Source organism: Engystomops pustulosus, chromosome 7 (genome assembly GCF_040894005.1).
Source record: "Engystomops pustulosus chromosome 7, aEngPut4.maternal, whole genome shotgun sequence".
In the NCBI taxonomy this organism is placed as follows: domain Eukaryota; kingdom Metazoa; phylum Chordata; class Amphibia; order Anura; family Leptodactylidae; genus Engystomops; species Engystomops pustulosus.
Genome location: NC_092417.1, coordinates 79,173,896 through 79,201,021, shown reverse-complemented (window position 1 = coordinate 79,201,021; position 27,126 = coordinate 79,173,896). Strand labels below are relative to the sequence as shown.

General features: G+C 47.3%; 1 protein-coding gene across 2 annotated transcripts in view; it reads right to left on the bottom strand.

Moving 5' to 3' along the window:
- Window positions 1-2,589: 2,589 nt before the first annotated feature.
- Window positions 2,590-27,126, bottom strand: part of LOC140070479 (hepatocyte nuclear factor 4-beta-like) — a 43,569-nt gene continuing 19,032 nt past the window's right edge. For both annotated transcript variants that reach the window (XM_072117042.1, XM_072117043.1), the window contains 6 exons: window positions 24,926-25,081; window positions 22,022-22,109; window positions 6,057-6,209; window positions 5,677-5,913; window positions 5,274-5,384; window positions 2,590-3,259 (listed from right to left, as the gene is read on the bottom strand). In XM_072117042.1, coding sequence (XP_071973143.1) covers window positions 3,138-3,259; window positions 5,274-5,384; window positions 5,677-5,913; window positions 6,057-6,209; window positions 22,022-22,109; window positions 24,926-25,081 — 867 coding nt within the window. In that variant the 3' untranslated portion in view covers window positions 2,590-3,137. The remainder of the gene's footprint in view (window positions 3,260-5,273; window positions 5,385-5,676; window positions 5,914-6,056; window positions 6,210-22,021; window positions 22,110-24,925; window positions 25,082-27,126) is intronic.

Genomic DNA, 27,126 nt, shown 5'->3' with positions numbered 1-27,126 from the left:
CATTTGATGAATGGAGGCATTTCCTTGAAGGTGCCAAACATAAGGTGGTGGTACTCACTGATCATAAGAATCTGGTTTACCTAGACAATGCTAAACGTCTCTCGCCACGTCAAGCCCGATGGGCTTTGTTTTTTACCAGATTCGATTTTGAAGTCACTTACCGACCTGGTTCCCGTAATATCAAGGCTGACGCCTTGTCTCGTAGCTTTGATATAGAAAGTTCCCCCAGGACTCAATCTGATACTGTGTTAAGACCCGGGGTAGTAGTGTCTGTTTTGCAACCTGACTTGGTGACCCTGATTGCAGAATCTCAGGGTCAAGCACCTCATAACACTCCAGACTCTTTGTTGTATGTACCGCCTAACCTTCGACTCCGAGTTCTTGAAGAGATTCATAGTTCAGTTTTGTCTGGTCATCCAGGTGTGGCAGGTACTAAGTATCTGCTCTCTCGCCATTACTGGTGGCCATCTTGGGCTCGAGATGTCAAGGCTTTTGTCGAAGCTTGTGAGGTTTGTGCTAGGTCCAAGGTCCCTCGTAGACCACCCGAGGGTCTGTTACATCCTCTACCGGTTCCTACGAGACCTTGGACGCATCTTTCTATGGATTTTATTACCGACTTGCCACTATCTAAGGGTAAGACAGTCATTTGGGTAGTGGTGGATAGATTTTCTAAGATGTGCCATCTCATCCCACTACGCAAACTGCCTAACGCTCGCACACTCGCCACACTTTTTATTAATCATATTCTACGTCTTCATGGGGTGCCTGAGAATGTTGTTTCCGACAGGGGTGTCCAGTTTGTGGCTAGGTTTTGGAGGGAGTTCTGTGGCAAATTAGGTATCTCTCTGTCCTTCTCGTCTGCATTCCATCCTCAGACCAATGGACAGACAGAGAGGACCAATCAATCGTTAGAGCAATTTCTAAGATGTTTTGTGGCTGATACTCAGAATAAGTGGAAAGACTTCATTTCTCTAGCAGAGTTTGCTATAAACAATCATGAACAACGTTCTATTAAGATGTCACCTTTCTTCTGTAATTATGGTTTTAACCCCAGGTACTCGTCTGTTCATTCTGCAGAATCTATTAATCCCTCAGCCGAGGCCATTTTCTCTAAACTGTGCACAGTTTGGGCCCAAGCTCATCAGAACTTGGTAAAAGCCCAAGAGGCTTATCAAAGACATGCTAATAAAAGACGTATATCTGGTCAGCAATATGTACTAGGTGAGAAGGTCTGGCTTTCAGCTAAAAATCTGAAACTTAGGGTGCAGTCAGGGAAACTGGCACCCAAATATATTGGACCTTATACCATTGTGGAAATCATTAATCCGGTAACCTTTAGGTTGAAACTACCCAATGCTCTTCGTATCCATCCTGTGTTTCATAAGTCCCTTCTTAAAAGATATGTGCCATCGGTGTTGCCTTCACCTCCTCCGGCTCCACTCATCGTCCAGGGGGAATTGGAGTATGAGGTGGAGAAAATTCTGAATTCCCGCTGGGTACAGGACTCCTTACAGTATCTGGTCCACTGGAAGGGTTTCGGACCGGAGGAGCGCACGTGGATCTCTGCTAAAGACATGCATGCGCCCCGTCTGGTCCGGCGGTACCATTTACATAATCCTTCTAAGCCTGGTCCTATGATTAAGGGTCCTGAGGCCCCTCATAAGAGGGGGGGTACTGTCAGAACCGTTCAGTGTGAATTGTGCCTCTGGAGTCTGGACACACCCGATGACTATGGTCCAGCAGTTAATGAGTTACCTGGTCTTTGCTGGACTGATGCAGCTGATTTCAGCTCTAATCAGCACTAGTCCTATCAGCTTCTTGTCTGTCTCTCCAGCTTTACTTATAAGGCTGCCAGTGGCTCAATTGCGTGCTGGCTATTGTCTGAGTTCTTACCTGGATATCCCAGCTCCCCATATTTCCCTGTGACCTCTTTGTACCTTCTGTTATCGTTGCCGAACCTTTGCCTGACTTTGACTACCGTTTTTGCCTACTGAATTTGTACTGCGATTCTTCTGGTTTTGATTCTGGCTTGTCGACTACCCCTTGTTGTGTTGTCTGTCTTGTCCAGTTACGTGTGTCACTTACATAGTATAGGGACCGCCACCGAGGTTGTCCGCAGTTGCTAGAGCTGTCTTGAGGCAAGTAGGTAGGGACAGTGGGAGGGGGTTCAGCCTCAGGGCTCACTGTCTGGTTGTCTTTCCCCCCACCTACTGACATATACTGTGTGTATAGCTATGGCTGCTACAGCGGTAGTTACACCACTGCTTAGGAGCCAGCATTATAATAGTTATATTCTTGTACATAAGGGGGGGGGTATAATAAGTATATCATACTTTATACATAGGAGCAGTATTATACTAGTTATATCGCTGTCTGTATTAAAATGTGATCATTATAAATTTTCACATAGGAATCGGTGACCCCCATCCCCATTACTTCCCATTGTGCAGTGTATGGCACTGGTTATAGTAGATATGCAATATGCTGTCAGTATTATGAATTAAGTTTAGATCCATCCCCTCTTCTGAAGCCGCCTTAAGGGGGAGCAGGAGGAGATTACATGAATTGGTCCTAAAACAGAGGTGAGGGTCCAGTGTTTACTGACAAGGTTTAATGTAAACATCTCTAATGCAGGAAGATTTCTTAACATTTTCGGTATGTATTTCTCTTCCCCCCCATAGAACACAATATTAAGTGCTTAGAACAAAGTAAAGTTGCTCAGTTCTCATTATGTTGCCGATGACAAATTGATTTGGCAGCTGGATGATCCATTGGACGAGTCCTGGACTATGAATTCTGAAGACAGATGGCCGTTTTCTCGTGATGGATTGTGGAAACAAGGTCAAAGCCTTTATATTGGAGCACAACAACTAAGGGCGAGTAGTATAATGCACCATTTCACTTCACACCTAATGGCACCTACTACACTACACAGAATGAGTAATTTTGCATCTCATATTTTATCTGTTTGCAGTGAAAAGATGCCAGACTTCCAGCTTGTATAAAGCTGTGAAATAGAATTTCTCCGGAGGATCTGACTCCCATCACGTACCTCTACCAAAATCAGGTCCCTTTGTTTTTTGGGGTTTTTTTTTTTTTTTGTACATTTTTGCACATTTATCAAGCTGTTCCACATCCTATAAGATCTCCTTCTTGGCAATGACAGTGCGGTGCAGCAGCGGCATGGTAGTCCCAGGGTTCAGCTTATATTCCTCACTGCCGGTGTTGGTGGATGGAGAAGGGAGTGATGTCTCTGATTCTGTAACGGTTCAAAAAACATTCTTCTAGTAAATGGAGTAACACCACTAACCCCGATATGCTGCATTGTACAGTCATGGCCAAAAGTTTTGAAAATGATACAAATGTTAATTTTTACAAAGTCTACTGCATCAAGTTTTTTAATGGCAATTTGCATATACAGGCAGTCCCCAGATTACGTACAAGATAGGGTCCAGAGGTTTGTTCTTAAGTTAAATTTGTATGTAAGTTGAAACTGTATATTTTATAATTGTAGATCCAGACAAAAAAAAATTTGGCCCCAGTGACAATTGGAGTTTAAACTTTATTTGCTATAATGGAACCAAGGATTATCAATAAAGCTTCATTACAGACACCTTACAGCTGATTATTGCAATCTGGGACTATAGTAAAGCATTCAGAAAGCTTCACCAGAGGTCAGATGGGTCTGTCTGTAACTATGGGTTGTCTTTAAGTTGGGTGTCCTTAAGTAGGGGGCTGCCTGTACTCCAGATTGTTATAAAGAGTGATCAACTTAACATCAATTAATTGCAAAGTCACTATTTGACTAAAAAATGAACTTTTTCAACCAAAACACATCTCAACTTCAACGCAGGCCTAGCCTTAAAAGGAGCAGCTAACATCGTTTCAGTGATTGATCTCCAGCCCTGTCCTCATCAACACCCACACCTGTGTTACTGGAGCAATCTGTCATGATTAAGTAAGAATCACACCACTGGACACTTTAAAAGGAGGCTGGTGCTTGGCATCATTGTTTCTGCTCTGTTACCCATGGTTATCTCTAAAGAAACACGTGCAGTCATCATTGCACTGCACAAAACTGGCCTAACAGGGAAGAGTATCGCAGCTAGAAAGATTGCACCGCAGTCAACAATCTATCGCATCATCAAGCAATTCAAGGAGAGAGGTTCTATTGTTGCCAAAAAGGCTCCAGGGTGCCTAAGAAGGACCAACAAGTACCAGGACCATCTCTTAAAAGTGTTTCAGCTTCAAGATCGGGCTACCAGCAGTGCAGAGCTTGCTCAGGAATGGCAGCAGGCAGGTGTGAGTGCATCTGCACGCACTGTGAGGCGGAGACTCTTGGAGCAAGGTCTGGTGTCATGGAGGGCAGCAAAGAAGCCACTTCACTTCTCTCCAGAAAAAACACCAGGGACAGACTGATATTCTGCAAAACGTACAGGGAGTGGACTGCTGAGGACTGGGGTAAAGTCATTTTGTCGGATGAATCCCCTTTCCCATTGTTTGGAACATCTGGAAAACGGCTGGTTCGAAGAAGACAAGGTGAGCGATACCACCAGTCTTGTATCATGCCAACTGTAAAGCATCCTGCAACCATTCATGTGTGGGGTTGCTTCTCAGCCAAGGGAATCAGCTCTCTCACAGTCTTGCCTAAAACACAACCATGAATAAAGAATGGTACCAGAATGTCCTCCAAGAGCAACTCCTCCCAAGAGCAGTTTGGTGATCAACAATGCCTTTTCCAGCATGATGCAGCACCTTGCCATAAAGCAAAGGTGATAACTAAATGGCTCAAGGAACAAAACAGAGACTTTGGGTCCATGGCCTGGAAACTCCCCAGATCTTAATCCCATTGAGAACTTGTGGTCAATCATCAAGAGACTGGTGGACAAACAAAAACCAACAAATTGTGACAAAATGCAAGCATTGATTGTGCAAGAATGGACGACTATCAGTCAGGATGTGGTCCAGAAGTTGATTGAGAGCTGCCAGGGAGAATTGCAGAGGTCCTGAAGACGAAGGCTCAACAATGCAAATATTGACTTGCTGCAGTAACTCATTCTAACTGTCAATAAAAGCTTTTGTTACTCATAATATGATTGCACTTTTATTTCTGTATGTGATAAAAACATCTGACAAACACACATAAAAACCAGAGGGCAACAGATCATGTGAAAATATAATATTTGTGTCATTCTCAAAACTTATGGTCATGATTGTATATTTGTATAGCAGAAATACCATTGGCCTCATGTATCTAATATACATGGACTCACCTGTGGACAGCACCTGGGTGACGGAATGCAAGGTGTGACCAGGAAGGAGCTCCAAGCTGAGACTGGAGGGAGCTGTGTGCAGATAATGGTGTCCGCCCTCTGCCGCTGATCCTACAATATAGATTTAGTGGCACAGAATGGAACTGTAGTTAGTTCACAACAGCTGGGGCACTAATGTAACTAAAAATGAGAATATCTAACTACAGCATCAATAAAAAGTATCTGGGTAAACAGAGAACATCTATCACACAGCATTTATCCCTCAATTGTGAATTATTAAAAAAAGGTCCTGTTTGGAAAATAGCTGCAATCTCCAAGTATTAATTGTGAAAAAGCTCTGACTTTACATTAAGACCTTCCTGTTATTTTCACATTGTATAAGTGACCAGAGGTGACACCTTACCTCCCAGTAGCATTTCTTGTAGCAGGCTGTCAATCCGCGCCATTCCAAAGAGCTTGGCAAATTGCACCTGCTCAATCATCTGCCAGGTGATGCTTTGCAGAGGGGGGAGGAGTAGGAGAATATCACTGAAGCGCCCCCTGGAGTCATATTGCCGGTCATTGATGTAATCTTCTAGGTTTACCTGTACCTGGAAACGCATGTTCTTCACTTTGCTGGAATCGCTGAGCCCCTTACAGTCTGCAGGGAGCAGAGACAGGAGTAAGAACCTTCATTGGATACACCATTTTATCCTAAATAAACCTTAAGACTGCCCCAATATCATAAGCTGAGAATTCAGATTTTCTGCATGGTACGGCTCCCACCCTATATATAAAACTCACCGGGATCAAAAAATATAATGGCCTTCAGACAGGCGTACTCATTGTCATCAATCTGAATTTCCCGTAGAGGCTTCACCAGCTCATCCAGGATCCTCACCGCAACACGGGCGATTTCTAGCTCAGGACACTGAATGGGTATGATGAAGTCATTACCTGTAAGGGACAGATCAGGACTAGAGATGAGCGAACACTAAAATGCTCGGGTACTCGTTATTCGAGACGAACTTTTCCCGATGCTCGAGTGCTCGTCTCGAATAACGAACCCCATTGAAGTCAATGGGAGACTCGAGCATTTTTCAAGGGGACCAAGGCTCTGCACAGGGAAGCTTGGCCAAACACCTGGGAACCTCAGAAAAGGATGGAAACACCACGGAAATGGACAGGAAACAGCAGGGGCAGCATGCATGGATGCCTCTGAGGCTGCTTAAACGCACCATTATGCCAAAATTATGGGCAACAGCATGGCCATGACAGAGTGACAGAATGAAGCTAGATAGTATCTAAAACATCCAATAATTGACCCTGACACTATAGGGGACGGCATGCAGAGGCAGCGGCAGCAGGCTAGAGAGTGTCATGGCGACATACCCTAAATGGACTCAGGCTTCAAACCAATGGGTGGCAGAGAGGAACCAAAGGAGGTGAGCAAGAAGTGCTCAAATAATATCGGTACATGATAAAAGTTTGCCAGTATATTTTGTGGATTACACAGCAGGGTGGCGACAAAGTTAACATGGAAGCCATGAAAACAACCCAAAATTCTGCCTGACACAGCTCGTTTGATAAGGGGACCATGTATGGAGGCAGTGAACTAGTAGTAGATTAAAGGTGCTGCAGTTAAAACTATGTTAGTTGGATCTTGGCATGGAGCTGGCGCTCCGCTGCCAGACGAGCTTTTGCCAATCCAAGCCCCTGTCTCTAGGCTACTCCCCAAACAGCACTTTTGTATAAGATCAAGTGTAGTAGCGTTCTTATAAGTTTAGGATATGCCGGGTGAGGGGAATGTAAACAGATACGCAAGAAGCGCATGATGCGCATGGAGCTGGTGCTCCGCTGCCAGGCGAGCTTTCGCCAATCCAAGCCCCTGTCTCTAGGCTACTCCCCAAACAGCACTTTTGTATAAGATCAAGTGTAGTAGCGTTCTTATAAGTTTAGGATATGCCGGGTGAGGGGAATGTAAACAGATGCGCAAGAAGCGCATGATGCGCATGGAGCTGGCGCTCCGCTGCCAGGCGAGCTTTCGCAAATCCAAGCCCCTGTCTCTAGGCTACTCCCCAAACAGCACTTTTGTATAAGATCAAGTGTAGTAGCGTTCTTATAAGTTTAGGATATGGCGGGTGAGGGGAATGTAAACAGATGCGCAAGAAGCGCTGAAATAATATCCCTAAATGGTAAAAGTTTGCCAGTATATTTTGTGGATAACACAGCAGGGTGGCGACAAAGTTAACAACTTTGATGTGGAATCCATGAAAACAACCCAAATTTCTGCCTGACACACCTCGTTTGATAAAGGGACGATGTATGGAGGCAGCTATATGGACGACTTTTGGAGGTAGCAATGGAGACAACGTGTGGAGGCTGCTATGGAGACAATTTAATTTGGATAGTGCCTGTATGTGGCAGTCCCAAACATTTTTCAAACCAGAGGAGCAGGTAGGTGGCCCTCCAGTAAAATGGAATAGATTGAGTGCCTGTATGTGGCAGTCCCAAAAATTCTTCAAACCAGAGGAGCAGGTAGGTGGCCCTCCAGTAAAATGGAATAGATTGAGTGCCTGTATGTGGCAGTCCCAAAAATTGTTCAAACCAGAGGAGCAGGTAGGTGGCCCTCCAGTAAAATGGAATAGATTGAGTGCCTGTATGTGGCAGTCCCAAAAATTCTTCAAACCAGAGGAGCAGGTAGGTGGCCCTCCAGTAAAATGGAATAGATTGAGTGCCTGTATGTGGCAGTCCCAAAAATTGTTCAAACCAGAGGAGCAGGTAGGTGGCCCTCCAGTAAAATGGAATAGATTGAGTGCCTGTATGTGGCAGTCCCAAAAATTGTTCAAACCAGAGGAGCAGGTAGGTGGCCCTCCAGTAAAATGGAATAGATTGAGTGCCTGTATGTGGCAGTCCCAAAAATTCTTCAAACCAGAGGAGCAGGTAGGTGGCCCTCCAGTAAAATGGAATAGATTGAGTGCCTGTATGTGGCAGTCCCAAAAATTGTTCAAACCAGAGGAGCAGGTAGGTGGCCCTCCAGTAAAATGGAATAGATTGAGTGCCTGTATGTGGCAGTCCCAAAAATTGTTCAAACCAGAGGACCGGGTAGGTGGCCCTCCAGAAAAATGGAATAGATTGAGTGCCTGTATGTGGCACTCACAAAAATTGTTTCAAACAGAGGACCGGGTAGGTGGCCCTCCAGAAAAATTAAATGCATGAAGTATAGCAAGAGCCAGTGGGCCCTGTCAAAAAATAGCCATTTTCCTCTGCTTTACTGTACAAAGAGGAGGAGAAGGAGGAAAATGAGGAGGAGGAGGAGGAGTGGATCAATTATTCAGGTTGAGCTTCCTTCACCTGGTGGAGATTGGAAATTCTGAGAAATCCAGCCTTTATTCATTTTAATAAGCGTCAGCCTGTCAGCGCTGTCAGTCGACAGGCGTGTACGCTTATCGGTGATGATGCCACCAGCTGCACTGAAAACCCGCTCGGACAAGACGCTAGCGGCAGGGCAGGCAAGAACCTCCAAGGCGTACAGCGCCAGTTCGTGCCACATGTCCAGCTTTGAAACCCAGTAGTTGTAGGGAGCTGTGTGATCATTTAGGACGATGGTATGGTCAGCTACGTACTCCCTCACCATCTTTCTGTAAAGATCAGCCCTACTCTGCCGAGACTGGGGACAGGTGACAGTGTCTTGCTGGGGTGACATAAAGCTGGCAAAAGCCTTGTAAAGCGTACCCTTGCCAGTGCTGGACAAGCTGCCTGCTCGCCTACTCTCCCTCGCTACTTGTCCCGCAGAACTACGCACTCTGCCGCTAGCGCTGTCAGAAGGGAAATACTGTTTCAGCTTGTGCACCAGGGCCTGCTGGTATTCATGCATTCTCACACTCCTTTCCTCTGCAGGGATGAGAGTGGCAAGATTTTGCTTGTACCGTGGGTCCAGGAGAGTGAACACCCAGTAATCGGTGCTGGAATAAATTCTTTGAACGCGAGGGTCACGGGATAGGCAGCCTAGCATGAAATCTGCCATATGCGCCAGAGTACCAACGCGTAAGAATTCACTCCCCTCACTGGCCTGACTGTCCATTTCCTCCTCCTCCAACTCCTCCAACTCCTCTTCTTCTGCCCATACACGCTGAACAGTGAAGGACTCAACAATGGTCCCCTCTTGTGTCTCGCCAACATTCTCCTCCTCTTCCTCCTCATCCTCCTCCACCTCCACCTCCTCCGATATGCGCTGAGAAACAGACCTCAGGGTGCTTTGGCTATCAACAAGGGAATATTCTTCCCCCGTCTCTTGTGACGAGCGCAAAGCTTCCGACTTCATGCTGACCAGAGAGTTTTTCAACAGGCCAAGCAGCGGGATGGTGAGGCTGATGATGGCGGCATCGCCACTGACCATCTGTGTTGACTCCTCAAAGTTACTCAGCACCTGACAGATATCAGACATCCACGTCCACTCCTCATTGTAGACTTGAGGAAGCTGACTGACCTGACTACCAGTTCTGGTGGAAGTTGACATCTGGCAGTCTACAATCGCTCTGCGCTGCTGGTAAACTCTGGATAACATGGTCAGTGTTGAATTCCACCTCGTGGGCACGTCGCACAACAGTCGGTGAGCGGGCAGTTGGAGGCGGCGCTGCGCTGCCCTGAGAGTGGCAGCATCTGGGCTGGACTTCCTGAAATGCGCACAGATGCGGCGCACCTTCGTGAGCAAATCAGACAGATTGGGGTATGTCTTGAGGAAACGCTGCACTATCAGATTTAACACATGGGCCAGGCATGGCACATGTGTCAGTCTGCCGAGTTGCAGAGCCGCCACCAGGTTACGGCCGTTGTCACACACAACCATTCCCGGCTTGAGGTTCAGCGGTGCCAGCCACAGATCAGTCTGCGCCGTGATGCCCTGTAATAGCTCTTGGGCGGTGTGCCTTTTGTCGCCTAGGCTCAGCAGTTTGAGCACCGCCTGCTGTCGCTTAGCGACGGCACTGCTGCTGTGCCTAGAGCTACCGACTGATGGCGCCGTGCCCACGGATGGTAGTTCGGAGGAGGAGGTGGAGGAGGGGTGGGAGGAGGAGGAGGCATAGTAGGCCTGAAACACCTGGACCGAGGTAGGCCCCGCAATCCTCGGCGTCGGCAGTATATGAGCAGCCCCAGGGTCAGACTCGGTCCCAGCCTCCACCAAGTTAACCCAATGTGCCGTCAGCGATATATAGTGGCCCTGCCCGGCAGCACTCGTCCACGTGTCCGTGGTCAGGTGGACCTTGTCAGAAACGGCGTTGGTCAGGGCACGGATGATGTTGTCTGACACGTGCTGGTGCAGGGCTGGGACGGCACATCGGGAAAAGTAGTGGCGGCTGGGGACCGAATACCGAGGGGCGGCCGCCGCCATGAGGTTGCGAAAGGCCTCGGTCTCTACTAGCCTATAGGGCAGCATCTCCAGGCTAAGCAATCTGGAGATGTGCACATTAAGGGCTTGGGCGTGCGGGTGGGTTGCACTATATTTGCGTTTCCGCTCCAGCGTCTGGGGTATGGAGAGCTGAACGCTGGTGGATGCTGTGGAGGATCGTGGAGGCGACGATGGGGTTTTTGTGGCAGGGTCCTGGGCAGGGGGCTGACTAGCAGCTGACACAGGGGAAGGAGCAGTGGTGTGCACGGCCGGAGGTGAACGGGCTTGTTGCCACTGAGTGGGGTGCTTAGCATTCATATGCCTGCGCATACTGGTGGTAGTTAAGCTAGTAGTGGTGGAACCCCTGCTGAGCCTGGTTTGGCAAATGTTGCACACCACAGTCCGTCGGTCATCCGGTGTTTCCTTAAAGAACCTCCACACTTCTGAAGATCTAGCCCTCGCCGCAAGAGCCCTCACCACGGGAGCTTCACTAGTTGACAGTGGCGCTGATGCACCAGCTCTGGCCCTGCCTCTCCGTCTGGCCCCACCACTGCCTCTTCCAACCTGTTCAGGTCGAGGACTCTCCTCCGTCTCAGAAGCACTGTGTTCACCCGGCCTCTCAACCCAGCTTGGGTCTGTCACCTCATCATCCTCCGATCCCTCAGTCTGCTCCCCCCTCGGACTTCCTGCCCTGACAACAACTTCCCCACTGTCTGACAACCGTGTCTCCTCATCGTCGGACACCTCTTTACACACTTCCACTACGTCAAGAAGGTCATCATCACCCACAGACTGTGACTGGTGGAAAACCTGGGCATCGGAAAATTGCTCAGCAGCAACCGGACAAGTGGTTTGTGACTGTGGGAAGGGTCCAGAAAACAGTTCCTCAGAGTATGCCGGTTCAAATGGCAAATTTTCCTGGGAGGGGGCAGACTGGGGGGGAGGAGGCTGAGGTGCAGGAGCTGGAGGAGTGGGGATTTCGGTGACATGGGTGGACTGCGTGGAAGACTGACTGGTGGTGGACAAATTGCTCGAAGCATTGTCAGCAATCCACGACATCACCTGTTCGCACTGTTCTGGCCTCAACAGTGCTCTACCACGAGTCCCAGTAACTTCAGACATGAACCTAGGGAGTGTAGCTCTGCGGCGTTCCCCTGCTCCCTCATCAGCAGGTGGTGTCTCACCCCGCCCAGGACCACGGCCTCTGACCCCTGCAGTAGTTGGACGCCCACGTCCCCGCCCTCGTCCTCTACCCCTAGCCCTGGGGTTAAACATTTTTAAAATGAGAGTTATAACTTTTTTTTTTTTTTTTACTTTTTTTTGTTTTTTTTTGTGTTTTTTTGTGTTTTTTGTTTTTTTTTGTGTTTTTTGTTTTTTTTTGAGTTTTTAGAACCAAACAATCCTATCCTATTGCTATGGCTATTTTCTAGCCAAGTATCAAAGGAAGCACACTACTATGCCAGATGAGATGACACTGAGTTAGTGCCTAATAGAAATCCAACCCCTACTGAATTTTCCCACTTCAGCCTTTGCTATGGATATGTGCGCCACTAAGCGCAGAACACAGCGGTCGCAAGTCTCACTACAAATTGCTCAGAATTGGCAAGTACATGCACTGCAGAAACTAAAGCCACCAGCAGATCAACCAGAAATCAAATATATAGAACGCTACTGTAGGCTTCAAGAAGCTGTTTGTATTCTCCTATGGCTATTTTCTAGCCAAGTATCAAAGGAAGCACACTACTATGCCAGATGAGATGACACTGAGTTAGTGCCTAATAGAAATCCAACCCCTACTGAATTTTCCCACTTCAGCCTTTGCTATGGATATGTGCGCCACTAAGCGCAGAACACAGCGGTCGCAAGTCTCACTACAAATTGCTCAGAATTGGCAAGTACATGCACTGCAGAAACTAAAGCCACCAGCAGATCAACCAGAAATCAAATATATAGAACGCTACTGTAGGCTTCAAGAAGCTGTTTGTATTCTCCTATGGCTATTTTCTAGCCAAGTATCAAAGGAAGCACACTACTATGCCAGATGAGATGACACTGAGTTATTGCCTAATAGAAATCCAACCCCTACTGAATTTTGCCACTTCAGCCTTTGCTATGGATATGTGCGCCACTAAGCGCAGAACACAGCGGTCGCAAGTCTCACTACAAATTGCTCAGAATTGGCAAGTACATGCACTGCAGAAACTACAGCCACCAGCAGATCAACCAGAAATCAAATATATAGAACGCTACTGTAGGCTTCAAGAAGCTATTTGTATTCTCCTATGGCTATTTTCTAGCCAAGTATCAAAGGAAGCACACTACTATGCCAGATGAGATGACACTGAGTTAGTGCCTAATAGAAATCCAACCCCTACTGAATTTTCCCACTTCAGCCTTTGCTATGGATATGTGCGCCACTAAGCGCAGAACACAGCGGTCGCAAGTCTCACTACAAATTGCTCAGAATTGGCAAGTACATGCACTGCAGAAACTAAAGCCACCAGCAGATCAACCAGAAATCAAATATATAGAACGCTACTGTAGGCTTCAAGAAGCTGTTTGTATTCTCCTATGGCTATTTTCTAGCCAAGTATCAAAGGAAGCACACTACTATGCCAGATGAGATGACACTGAGTTATTGCCTAATAGAAATCCAACCCCTACTGAATTTTCCCACTTCGGTCTTTGCTATGGATATGTGTGCCACTAAGAGCTAAACACAACGGTAGCAAGTCCCCCTGCTAATTCCTCACAAAATGGTAAAAGATGCAAATTAAAATAAAAAAAGTAGAACGTTATTGTAGCCCTAAGAAGGGCTATTGGGTTCTTTGAGAATCACTCCTGCCTAACAGTAAGCTAATAGAACACCCTAACGCTTTCCCTGACCAGCAGCAGCTCTCTCCCTAGCGGCATCCAGAGACAGAATGATCCGAGCAGCGCGGCCAGCGGCTAGTCTATCCCAGGGTCACCTGATCTGGCCAGCCAACCACTGCTATCGACGTGTAAGGGTACCACGTCATGCTGGGTGGAGTGCAGAGTCTCCTGGCTTGTGATTGGCTCTGTTTCTGGCCGCCAAAAAGCAAAACGGCGGGAGCTGCCATTTTCTCGAGCGGGCGAAGTATTCGTCCGAGCAACGAGCAGTTTCGAGTACCCTAATGCTCGACCGAGCATCAAGCTCGGACGAGCATGTTCGCTCATCTCTAATCAGGACTAGAGATGAGCGAACATGCTCGTCCGAGCTTGATGCTCGGTCGAGCATTAGGGTACTCGAAACTGCTCGTTGCTCGGACGAATACTTCGCCCGCTCGAGAAAATGGCAGCTCCCGCCGTTTTGCTTTTTGGCGGCCAGAAACAGAGCCAATCACAAGCCAGGAGACTCTGCACTCCACCCAGCATGACGTGGTACCCTTACACGTCGATAGCAGTGGTTGGCTGGCCAGATCAGGTGACCCTGGGATAGACTAGCCGCTGGCCGCGCTGCTCGGATCATTCTGTCTCTGGATGCCGCTAGGGAGAGAGCTGCTGCTGGTCAGGGAAAGCGTTAGGGTGTTCTATTAGCTTACTGTTAGGCAGGAGTGATTCTCAAAGAACCCAACAGCCCTTCTTAGGGCTACAATAACATTCTACTTTTTTTATTTTAATTTGCATCTTTTACCATTTTGTGAGGAATTAGCAGGGGGACTTGCTACCGTTGTGTTTAGCTCTTAGTGGCACACATATCCATAGCAAAGACCGAAGTGGGAAAATTCAGTAGGGGTTGGATTTCTATTAGGCAATAACTCAGTGTCATCTCATCTGGCATAGTAGTGTGCTTCCTTTGATACTTGGCTAGAAAATAGCCATAGGAGAATACAAACAGCTTCTTGAAGCCTACAGTAGCGTTCTATATATTTGATTTCTGGTTGATCTGCTGGTGGCTTTAGTTTCTGCAGTGCATGTACTTGCCAATTCTGAGCAATTTGTAGTGAGACTTGCGACCGCTGTGTTCTGCGCTTAGTGGCGCACATATCCATAGCAAAGGCTGAAGTGGGAAAATTCAGTAGGGGTTGGATTTCTATTAGGCACTAACTCAGTGTCATCTCATCTGGCATAGTAGTGTGCTTCCTTTGATACTTGGCTAGAAAATAGCCATAGGAGAATACAAATAGCTTCTTGAAGCCTACAGTAGCGTTCTATATATTTGATTTCTGGTTGATCTGCTGGTGGCTGTAGTTTCTGCAGTGCATGTACTTGCCAATTCTGAGCAATTTGTAGTGAGACTTGCGACCGCTGTGTTCTGCGCTTAGTGGCGCACATATCCATAGCAAAGGCTGAAGTGGGAAAATTCAGTAGGGGTTGGATTTCTATTAGGCACTAACTCAGTGTCATCTCATCTGGCATAGTAGTGTGCTTCCTTTGATACTTGGCTAGAAAATAGCCATAGGAGAATACAAATAGCTTCTTGAAGCCTACAGTAGCGTTCTATATATTTGATTTCTGGTTGATCTGCTGGTGGCTGTAGTTTCTGCAGTGCATGTACTTGCCAATTCTGAGCAATTTGTAGTGAGACTTGCGACCGCTGTGTTCTGCGCTTAGTGGCGCACATATCCATAGCAAAGGCTGAAGTGGCAAAATTCAGTAGGGGTTGGATTTCTATTAGGCAATAACTCAGTGTCATCTCATCTGGCATAGTAGTGTGCTTCCTTTGATACTTGGCTAGAAAATAGCCATAGGAGAATACAAACAGCTTCTTGAAGCCTACAGTAGCGTTCTATATATTTGATTTCTGGTTGATCTGCTGGTGGCTTTAGTTTCTGCAGTGCATGTACTTGCCAATTCTGAGCAATTTGTAGTGAGACTTGCGACCGCTGTGTTCTGCGCTTAGTGGCGCACATATCCATAGCAAAGGCTGAAGTGGGAAAATTCAGTAGGGGTTGGATTTCTATTAGGCACTAACTCAGTGTCATCTCATCTGGCATAGTAGTGTGCTTCCTTTGATACTTGGCTAGAAAATAGCCATAGGAGAATACAAACAGCTTCTTGAAGCCTACAGTAGCGTTCTATATATTTGATTTCTGGTTGATCTGCTGGTGGCTTTAGTTTCTGCAGTGCATGTACTTGCCAATTCTGAGCAATTTGTAGTGAGACTTGCGACCGCTGTGTTCTGCGCTTAGTGGCGCACATATCCATAGCAAAGGCTGAAGTGGGAAAATTCAGTAGGGGTTGGATTTCTATTAGGCACTAACTCAGTGTCATCTCATCTGGCATAGTAGTGTGCTTCCTTTGATACTTGGCTAGAAAATAGCCATAGGAGAATACAAATAGCTTCTTGAAGCCTACAGTAGCGTTCTATATATTTGATTTCTGGTTGATCTGCTGGTGGCTGTAGTTTCTGCAGTGCATGTACTTGCCAATTCTGAGCAATTTGTAGTGAGACTTGCGACCGCTGTGTTCTGCGCTTAGTGGCGCACATATCCATAGCAAAGGCTGAAGTGGGAAAATTCAGTAGGGGTTGGATTTCTATTAGGCACTAACTCAGTGTCATCTCATCTGGCATAGTAGTGTGCTTCCTTTGATACTTGGCTAGAAAATAGCCATAGCAATAGGATAGGATTGTTTGGTTCTAAAAACTAAAAAAAAAACAAAAAACACAAAAAAAAAACAAAAAACACAAAAAAACACAAAAAAAAACAAAAAAAAGTAAAAAAAAAAAAAAAAGTTATAACTCTCATTTTAAAAATGTTTAACCCCAGGGCTAGGGGTAGAGGACGAGGGCGGGGACGTGGGCGTCCAACTACTGCAGGGGTCAGAGGCCGTGGTCCTGGGCGGGGTGAGACACCACCTGTTGATGAGGGAGCAGGGGAACGCCGCAGAGCTACACTCCCTAGGTTCATGTCTGAAGTTACTGGGACTCGTGGTAGAGCACTGTTGAGGCCAGAACAGTGCGAACAGGTGATGTCGTGGATTGCTGACAATGCTTCGAGCAATTTGTCCACCACCAGTCAGTCTTCCACGCAGTCCACCCATGTCACCGAAATCCCCACTCCTCCAGCTCCTGCACCTCAGCCTCCTCCCCCCCAGTCTGCCCCCTCCCAGGAAAATTTGCCATTTGAACCGGCATACTCTGAGGAACTGTTTTCTGGACCCTTCCCACAGTCACAAACCACTTGTCCGGTTGCTGCTGAGCAATTTTCCGATGCCCAGGTTTTCCACCAGTCACAGTCTGTGGGTGATGATGACCTTCTTGACGTAGTGGAAGTGTGTAAAGAGGTGTCCGACGATGAGGAGACACGGTTGTCAGACAGTGGGGAAGTTGTTGTCAGGGCAGGAAGTCCGAGGGGGGAGCAGACTGAGGGATCGGAGGATGATGAGGTGACAGACCCAAGCTGGGTTGAGAGGCCGGGTGAACACAGTGCTTCTGAGACGGAGGAGAGTCCTCGACCTGAACAGGTTGGAAGAGGCAGTGGTGGGGCCAGACGGAGAGGCAGGGCCAGAGCTGGTGCATCAGCGCCACTGTCAACTAGTGAAGCTCCCGTGGTGAGGGCTCTTGCGGCGAGGGCTAGATCTTCAGAAGTGTGGAGGTTCTTTAAGGAAACACCGGATGACCGACGGACTGTGGTGTGCAACATTTGCCAAACCAGGCTCAGCAGGGGTTCCACCACTACTAGCTTAACTACCACCAGTATGCGCAGGCATATGAATGCTAAGCACCCCACTCAGTGGCAACAAGCCCGTTCACCTCCGGCCGTGCACACCACTGCTCCTTCCCCTGTGTCAGCTGCTAGTCAGCCCCCTGCCCAGGACCCTGCCACAAAAACCCCATCGTCGCCTCCACGATCCTCCACAGCATCCACCAGCGTTCAGCTCTCCATACCCCAGACGCTGGAGCGGAAACGCAAATATAGTGCAACCCACCCGCACGCCCAAGCCCTTAATGTGCACATCTCCAGATTGCTTAGCCTGGAGATGCTGCCCTATAGGCTAGTAGAGACCGAGGCCTTTCGCAACCTCATGGCGGCGGCCGCCCCTCGGTATTCGGTCCCCAGCCGCCACTACTTTTCCCGATGTGCCGTCCCAGCCCTGCACCAGCACGTGTCAGACAACATCATCCGTGCCCTGACCAACGCCGTTTCTGACAAGGTCCACCTGACCACGGACACGTGGACGAGTGCTGCCGGGCCGGGCCACTATATATCGCTGACGGCACATTGGGTTAACTTGGTGGAGGCTGGGACCGAGTCTGACCCTGGGGCTGCTCATATACTGCCGACGCCGAGGATTGCGGGGCCTACCTCGGTCCAGGTGTTTCAGGCCTACTATGCCTCCTCCTCCTCCCACCCCTCCTCCACCTCCTCCTCCGAACTACCATCCGTGGGCACGGCGCCATCAGTCGGTAGCTCTAGGCACAGCAGCAGTGCCGTCGCTAAGCGACAGCAGGCGGTGCTCAAACTGCTGAGCCTAGGCGACAAAAGGCACACCGCCCAAGAGCTATTACAGGGCATCACGGCGCAGACTGATCTGTGGCTGGCACCGCTGAACCTCAAGCCGGGAATGGTTGTGTGTGACAACGGCCGTAACCTGGTGGCGGCTCTGCAACTCGGCAGACTGACACATGTGCCATGCCTGGCCCATGTGTTAAATCTGATAGTGCAGCGTTTCCTCAAGACATACCCCAATCTGTCTGATTTGCTCACGAAGGTGCGCCGCATCTGTGCGCATTTCAGGAAGTCCAGCCCAGATGCTGCCACTCTCAGGGCAGCGCAGCGCCGCCTCCAACTGCCCGCTCACCGACTGTTGTGCGACGTGCCCACGAGGTGGAATTCAACACTGACCATGTTATCCAGAGTTTACCAGCAGCGCAGAGCGATTGTAGACTGCCAGATGTCAACTTCCACCAGAACTGGTAGTCAGGTCAGTCAGCTTCCTCAAGTCTACAATGAGGAGTGGACGTGGATGTCTGATATCTGTCAGGTGCTGAGTAACTTTGAGGAGTCAACACAGATGGTCAGTGGCGATGCCGCCATCATCAGCCTCACCATCCCGCTGCTTGGCCTGTTGAAAAACTCTCTGGTCAGCATGAAGTCGGAAGCTTTGCGCTCGTCACAAGAGACGGGGGAAGAATATTCCCTTGTTGATAGCCAAAGCACCCTGAGGTCTGTTTCTCAGCGCATATCGGAGGAGGTGGAGGTGGAGGAGGATGAGGAGGAAGAGGAGGAGAATGTTGGCGAGACACAAGAGGGGACCATTGTTGAGTCCTTCACTGTTCAGCGTGTATGGGCAGAAGAAGAGGAGTTGGAGGAGTTGGAGGAGGAGGAAATGGACAGTCAGGCCAGTGAGGGGAGTGAATTCTTACGCGTTGGTACTCTGGCGCATATGGCAGATTTCATGCTAGGCTGCCTATCCCGTGACCCTCGCGTTCAAAGAATTTATTCCAGCACCGATTACTGGGTGTTCACTCTCCTGGACCCACGGTACAAGCAAAATCTTGCCACTCTCATCCCTGCAGAGGAAAGGAGTGTGAGAATGCATGAATACCAGCAGGCCCTGGTGCACAAGCTGAAACAGTATTTCCCTTCTGACAGCGCTAGCGGCAGAGTGCGTAGTTCTGCGGGACAAGTAGCGAGGGAGAGTAGGCGAGCAGGCAGCTTGTCCAGCACTGGCAAGGGTACGCTTTACAAGGCTTTTGCCAGCTTTATGTCACCCCAGCAAGACACTGTCACCTGTCCCCAGTCTCGGCAGAGTAGGGCTGATCTTTACAGAAAGATGGTGAGGGAGTACGTAGCTGACCATACCATCGTCCTAAATGATCACACAGCTCCCTACAACTACTGGGTTTCAAAGCTGGACATGTGGCACGAACTGGCGCTGTACGCCTTGGAGGTTCTTGCCTGCCCTGCCGCTAGCGTCTTGTCCGAGCGGGTTTTCAGTGCAGCTGGTGGCATCATCACCGATAAGCGTACACGCCTGTCGACTAACAGCGCTGACAGGCTGACGCTTATTAAAATGAATAAAGGCTGGATTTCTCAGAATTTCCAATCTCCACCAGGTGAAGGAAGCTCAACCTGAATAATTGATCCACTCCTCCTCCTCCTCCTCATTTTCCTCCTTCTCCTCCTCTTTGTACAGTAAAGCAGAGGAAAATGGCTATTTTTTGACAGGGCCCACTGGCTCTTGCTATACTTCATGCATTTAATTTTTCTGGAGGGCCACCTACCCGGTCCTCTGTTTGAAACAATTTTTGTGAGTGCCACATACAGGCACTCAATCTATTCCATTTTTCTGGAGGGCCACCTACCCGGTCCTCTGGTTTGAACAATTTTTGGGACTGCCACATACAGGCACTCAATCTATTCCATTTTACTGGAGGGCCACCTACCTGCTCCTCTGGTTTGAACAATTTTTGGGACTGCCACATACAGGCACTCAATCTATTCCATTTTACTGGAGGGCCACCTACCTGCTCCTCTGGTTTGAAGAATTTTTGGGACTGCCACATACAGGCACTCAATCTATTCCATTTTACTGGAGGGCCACCTACCTGCTCCTCTGGTTTGAAAAATGTTTGGGACTGCCACATACAGGCACTATCCAAATTAAATTGTCTCCATAGCAGCCTCCACACGTTGTCTCCATTGCTACCTCCAAAAGTCGTCCATATAGCTGCCTCCATACATCGTCCCTTTATCAAACGAGGTGTGTCAGGCAGAAATTTGGGTTGTTTTCATGGATTCCACATCAAAGTTGTTAACTTTGTCGCCACCCTGCTGTGTTATCCACAAAATATACTGGCAAACTTTTACCATTTAGGGATATTATTTCAGCGCTTCTTGCGCATCTGTTTACATTCCCCTCACCCGCCATATCCTAAACTTATAAGAACGCTACTACACTTGATCTTATACAAAAGTGCTGTTTGGGGAGTAGCCTAGAGACAGGGGCTTGGATTTGCGAAAGCTCGCCTGGCAGCGGAGCGCCAGCTCCATGCGCATCATGCGCTTCTTGCGCATCTGTTTACATTCCCCTCACCCGGCATATCCTAAACTTATAAGAACGCTACTACACTTGATCTTATACAAAAGTGCTGTTTGGGGAGTAGCCTAGAGACAGGGGCTTGGATTGGCGAAAGCTCGCCTGGCAGCGGAGCGCCAGCTCCATGCGCATCATGCGCTTCTTGCGTATCTGTTTACATTCCCCTCACCCGGCATATCCTAAACTTATAAGAACGCTACTACACTTGATCTTATACAAAAGTGCTGTTTGGGGAGTAGCCTAGAGACAGGGGCTTGGATTGGCGAAAGCTCGTCTGGCAGCGGAGCGCCAGCTCCATGCCAAGATCCAACTAACATAGTTTTAACTGCAGCACCTTTAATCTACTACTAGTTCACTGCCTCCATACATGGTCCCCTTATCAAACGAGCTGTGTCAGGCAGAATTTTGGGTTGTTTTCATGGCTTCCATGTTAACTTTGTCGCCACCCTGCTGTGTAATCCACAAAATATACTGGCAAACTTTTATCATGTACCGATATTATTTGAGCACTTCTTGCTCACCTCCTTTGGTTCCTCTCTGCCACCCATTGGTTTGAAGCCTGAGTCCATTTAGGGTATGTCGCCATGACACTCTCTAGCCTGCTGCCGCTGCCTCTGCATGCCGTCCCCTATAGTGTCAGGGTCAATTATTGCATGTTTTAGATACTATCTAGCTTCATTCTGTCACTCTGTCATGGCCATGCTGTTGCCCATAATTTTGGCATAATGGTGCGTTTAAGCAGCCTCAGAGGCATCCATGCATGCTGCCCCTGCTGTTTCCTGTCCATTTCCGTGGTGTTTCCATCCTTTTCTGAGGTTCCCAGGTGTTTGGCCAAGCTTCCCTGTGCAGAGCCTTGGTCCCCTTGAAAAATGCTCGAGTCTCCCATTGACTTCAATGGGGTTCGTTATTCGAGACGAGCACTCGAGCATCGGGAAAAGTTCGTCTCGAATAACGAGTACCCGAGCATTTTAGTGTTCGCTCATCTCTAATCAGGACCAATTAGATCTAGTGTTCAGTCATGGATATCACAAGACATCGCCTTCCGCTGTGAATAGAGAAGTGGTGGGTGATGGAGACGTTGCTTTTCAAACCATTTTTACATGTGGCCTCCTGTAAATAATGCATAAACCTTTGAAGACATCTGTATAAATAATACCAGTATGTTGCCTGGGCATTGATTCCGCAGATCCATCAGCTCAGAATACCAAGAGAAGGCTATGTGAAAAATACCACACTTCTTTACTGATCTACTTCATTCGCCTCTCACCAGTTCCTCAGACTGTGCTGATGAGATGCAAAAACATCTGAAACGTTCTGTCTATAGTTAGGAGTCTGATTTTTTTGGCTATAGTTTTTAGTTTATTCCCTGACTTACCCAGAAGCAGGAAGTCTTTGTAAGGGAGGGAACGCTTAGCAACACCCAGCAATAGATGAGCTCCAGCGTGTGCCCGCAGCAATGCCACCTGGGGATGTAAAGGAGATAGGTTTAGGCACAGTGGACAAAAAAAAAAATTGCTAACCATGAGCTCTTCATCTTTATACATGCAGCCCTGAATTACAGACAACTAGTAACAGACTGACTTCTCTAGATGCTTGTAATTTGCTGAACTTTAGCCCCAGGCTGCAAGGATGAGCTGCAAGAGTTATCGAAGGTGTCTGCTGTGAAGCTTTATTGTTATCATGACCGCAACAATTTTGGAAACGTCACAGGGACTAAAGAACCTATCTTTACGTAACCCGGGGGCTGTCTAGTTCGTTTCTGACCACATGAATCCTAACCTCCCTAGGAAGCATGATGCAACATGAGCAGGGCCGCATCTGCCATGAGGCGAGATGAAAATCTCGCCTCAGGCGGCAGAATGCGGTCCCTGTAAAGGGCGGCGAAATTTTCCGCTCTAAAGTGGGCGATTCGGGCGTCCATTAACGCCCGAATCGCCCACCAGCTAAATAAATCGCGCCTGTCTCTTTAAGACACAGGCGCGATTTATATGCGGAGCGACACAGCGCCTTTCCGGCAGCTGCGTCGCTCCGTTCTAAGCAGTGACACAGGCGTCATGACGTCACGCGCCTGTGTCACTGTGCGGAGCTGCGTGAAGACCGGAGCCGCGCCGAGGGAGCAGCTGCCTGCAGGTGAGTAGGATTTTATTATTTTTCATGTACTTTAATTAAATGTGGGGAGGTTTCATGTTATACTGGGGGGGTACTATATGGGGCTAGAAAACATTTAATACTGGGGGGGGCGACGCTATAGATATCATATGGGGCCATAGTTATTTTATACTAGGGGGGGGGGTGCTATATATATTATTTGGGGCCATAATTATTTTATACTAGGGGGGGCAAAATATATTTGGGGCCATAATTATTTTATACTAGGGGGGGGATGCTATATATATTATTTGGGGCCATAATTAATTTATACTAGGGGGGGGGGATGCTATATTTTATTTGGGGATTTGGGGCTATAATTATTTTATACTGGGAGGGGGGGGGATGCTATATATATATTATATGGGGCCATAATTATTTTATACGGGGGGGGGGGCTATATATTATATATCACTATAACACTAAGCTGGGGGGGCTGTATATTGGGTACAGTATATTACTAAGCTGGGGGGGCTGTATATCGGGTACAGTATATTACTAAGCTGTGGGGGGCTGTATATCGGGTACAGTATATTACTTAGTTGCAGGGGCTGTATATGGGATACAGTATATTACTAAGCTGGGGGGGCTGTATATCGGGTACAGTATATTACTAAGCTGGGGGGCTGTATATGGGATACAGTATATTACTAAGCTGGGGGGGGCTGTATATAGGATACAGTATATTACTAAGCTGGGAGGCAGTATATGGGATACAGTATATTGCTAAGCTGGGGGGCTGTATATGGGATACAGTATATTACTAAGCTGGGGGGCTGTATATGGGATACAGTATATTACTAAGCTGGGGGGCTGTATATCAGGTACAGTATATTACTTAGCTGCAGGGGCTGTATATGGGATACAGTATATTACTAAGCTGGGAGGGAACTGTATATGTGGGGCAAGATTTTATTTAAGCTGTAGGGGATCTGTATATGGGAGGTGTATATAATATAATTGGGGGGTGAATAACGAGGCCTTTAAATATATGAGAGCAGGGATATATAAAAATAAATGTATTATATATATATTCATTAGGGGGTGCTATATATTTATTAGTTATAGGATACAGATTACTTTGCATCATGTAAACCAAATGTTGGGGGGGTCTGCAATAATAAATTGGGGGTGTTGTATATTGATTGGTGCTTAGCATGCTATAATTCCAGTACACTAATATATATATGAAGGGATGTTTTATATGTGGGGAGAGTGCGGTCAGTTGTGTTGTGAGGGGTATATTATTTAGGAGCACAGTGTGTTATCCAGGAGACTTCATACTGTAAGTGACTGTGGTACTTTTAGGGATGCCGGGTGGAGATGCTGCACGGAGCTGAAGATATCCGGCCGTGAATTCAGCCGTGATACGTCATGGATTGGAGAACCCGGAATAAAGTCCTCCTGATGGAAGAGATTGTCATCTATAAGGTACTAGATTCCACTAATGCCTCTCAGATACTGTAGTCAGTCACACAGTGTCAGTGTGCTGTCTGAACGGTTGTTACTTGTTAGTAAAGTTTAAGGATTTACTTAACAGGGAGCTGTAGAGCATTAGGCCTTCACATGACATGCTGAGTTCAGTTCTGGTTACTCAGCATTTGGGCCAGCATTCCAGACACATCACACTCGCTTTTGTGTGTGGGGGGGCCCCATATGTTACCTGCAGGAGCGCACCACTCATGAGGCAACTTGAGAAAGTCGCCTCAGGAGGCACCCCCTGCTAGATGACGGGCGGGTGGCATCTGGGGCAGTGTTGCCCCCCCCCCCCTCCACTCTGCAAAACAGCGCCTGGCCGCAACCCAAGACTGCCCTGTAGAACACCCGGCTATAGAAAAGGGGGTATTATAATGCCCCCTTTCTGTAGCCCCTTTTTATATAGACAGACAACAGAAAAGGTAGCACTATAAGGAAGGGCTACAGAGAAGGGGCAGCTGCTGGAAAGGGGGCATTTTAGACCGAGGCTGCTGGAAATGGCACTTTATATGGCAAGGAGTGTGTGTGACCGGCTTCTCTATTAATTTTATTGTCTGTGGGTTCTCCAAATGTAATATTATAATATTACCACTAAGCACAGTATATAACTCTATGACTGGCAGGCAGCAGAGAGGCTGGGTACACCCCTGGTTACCTGGTCATCTAGGGGAAGCTCACAGAACGCTGGAATGTACTTTGCCCACTCGACCAGTAGAAGGAGCTGCTGCTTCATGGATTCGCACACATCGCTGATAGTAGCAATTTTCTTTAAAGAAATATCCCCCACAGTTGATGGACTGAGACAAGAGAACTGGAGAAAAGGTAAGAAAACAAGGCAAATGCCATTTATAAAGCAACATAACGCAGTCATCCCAGCTCTACCTTGCCTACTATACTGGTTGCCCTGTGGCCACCATGTGGTGTTGGACATGGATTATATTATCGCCACTGAGCCATGTTTCTTCTTTTGCAGTCGCTTTCCACTGGCCTCTTATAAATTTGGCTGCAGATAAGAGAAGATTGTTCTGTGCTCTGAGAGCCAGGTCCTGACGCCATGCAGATTATTGGCAATAAATATCATTAACCCCTGCATCACCAGAGTCTCCATGCGGATTAGACCTTTGGATGGAATTTTATCTATTTCGAACACTGATGTGTGAATCTGTCAAGTCTGCCGGCAGCTATCGATATATTGTTAAACACAGGTGCCATTGGGGGGCATAAAATCTTATAAAATCCCTACTCCCTGTGATAAATTAGAATAAACTGGCTTCCAATTACGAATCAGTGACACTATATTTCCTGCCACTCAGAAGCAATCTGGATTAATGGCTGCTTTACTCCAGGAACAGTGCCATCCCTGTATACAGTCTGGATGTGGTATTGCAGCTTATCCACTTCAGCAGAGCTTGATGGTGTGTTCACATGTTCAGTTTTTCAGATGTAGTTTTTGATTTCCAAATCAGGAGTGGAGTGAAAAAAGAGGAGGAGGAGTTCATTTTCATTATATGTTTTCACCCATTATAATCCAAACATGCTTTTGGGTTCAAAAACAGCATCTGAAAAACTGAAGTGTGAATACACCTGCAGTGCGAGACAACCTATGGACAGAAAATGGTGGACAGTCCTATTAACAAACACAGAAGGCGGATTCCCATGTGGCGTTTTTGTCATATTTTTAAACGCATCCAAAACACAAGTGGGAGGGAGTTTGGAAAAAATACATATATGTTTTAGATGCATTTAAAAATATGACAAAAAGCCACATGGGAATATGTCCTCAAAATAGGGTGTTTTTGCGGCAGAATTCCTACAGTAATTTCCAAAGGTCTCCCCCGGCTTACACCCTTTGAAAGCCATAGGGGTAAACCCATAGCTGACATGTTGCAGAGTAAATTGACCTAGAATAGTCGGTAACTGTGAGTTCACACGTTGCGTTTTGACCTGCGTTTTCATTGCGTTAGAAACGCATATACAACAGCTGAGGAGAGGTTATTTGCCTAATTACATCACTGTTAACATTTCCGTTTACAAAACGCATCGTAAACGTGATGTTAATGCATGTGTTAACAAAGCGTTAATGCATGCATTTTGTTAACACATGTGTTAACATTGCGTTTACAAACGTAAACGGTAATGTAATTAGGCAAATTACCTCACATCAGCTGTTGTATATGCGTTTCAAACGCAATGAAAACGCAACATGTGAACGCACTCCTTAGACAGCATTCACACGCTGGGTTTAATGCATTGTATACTCATGTAAATGTGGTTTGCAGAAGTTTTATCCACTGAGACAATATTGTTCAACTCCATTGGTAACAGGTTGCTGGCTAACCTGTACATCTAATGTGCATGGAGGGTGTAAATGAGAGCGCAGCAAAAACGCCACATGGGAATACGCCCTCAAGGGGTTACACAGTCTTCTATGAATCGTCCAGGAAGCGTAGTCCTCACCTGATACTTCTCACAGCTAAAGGTTATTACTTTGGGATATAAGAAGCCTGGGCTTCATACTCATACCATTCACCTGCCAAGATACAGTGTAACAAGACATAAGAATGCTTTGTCTAGACTGGATACAACTGGAGGTAACAGCAAGCTGTGAGAAATATGAGTTATGTATGGGTATTGATTCACTGACAGCTCTGTAGTACCTGCACATTTCATCAAATTAAAGGTAAGAATTTCATCTTTCAGGTCACATCGGGCCTATAGCCAATCACACGTAACATTAACGCATGCATTTTCAAACGCAATACATCTGAGAAGAGAAGATTTGTCTAAAACGTGTGTTAACACATTAACGTGAGCGTGTGTTAACTAACTGTATGTTAATGAAAGTGTTAATCTAAT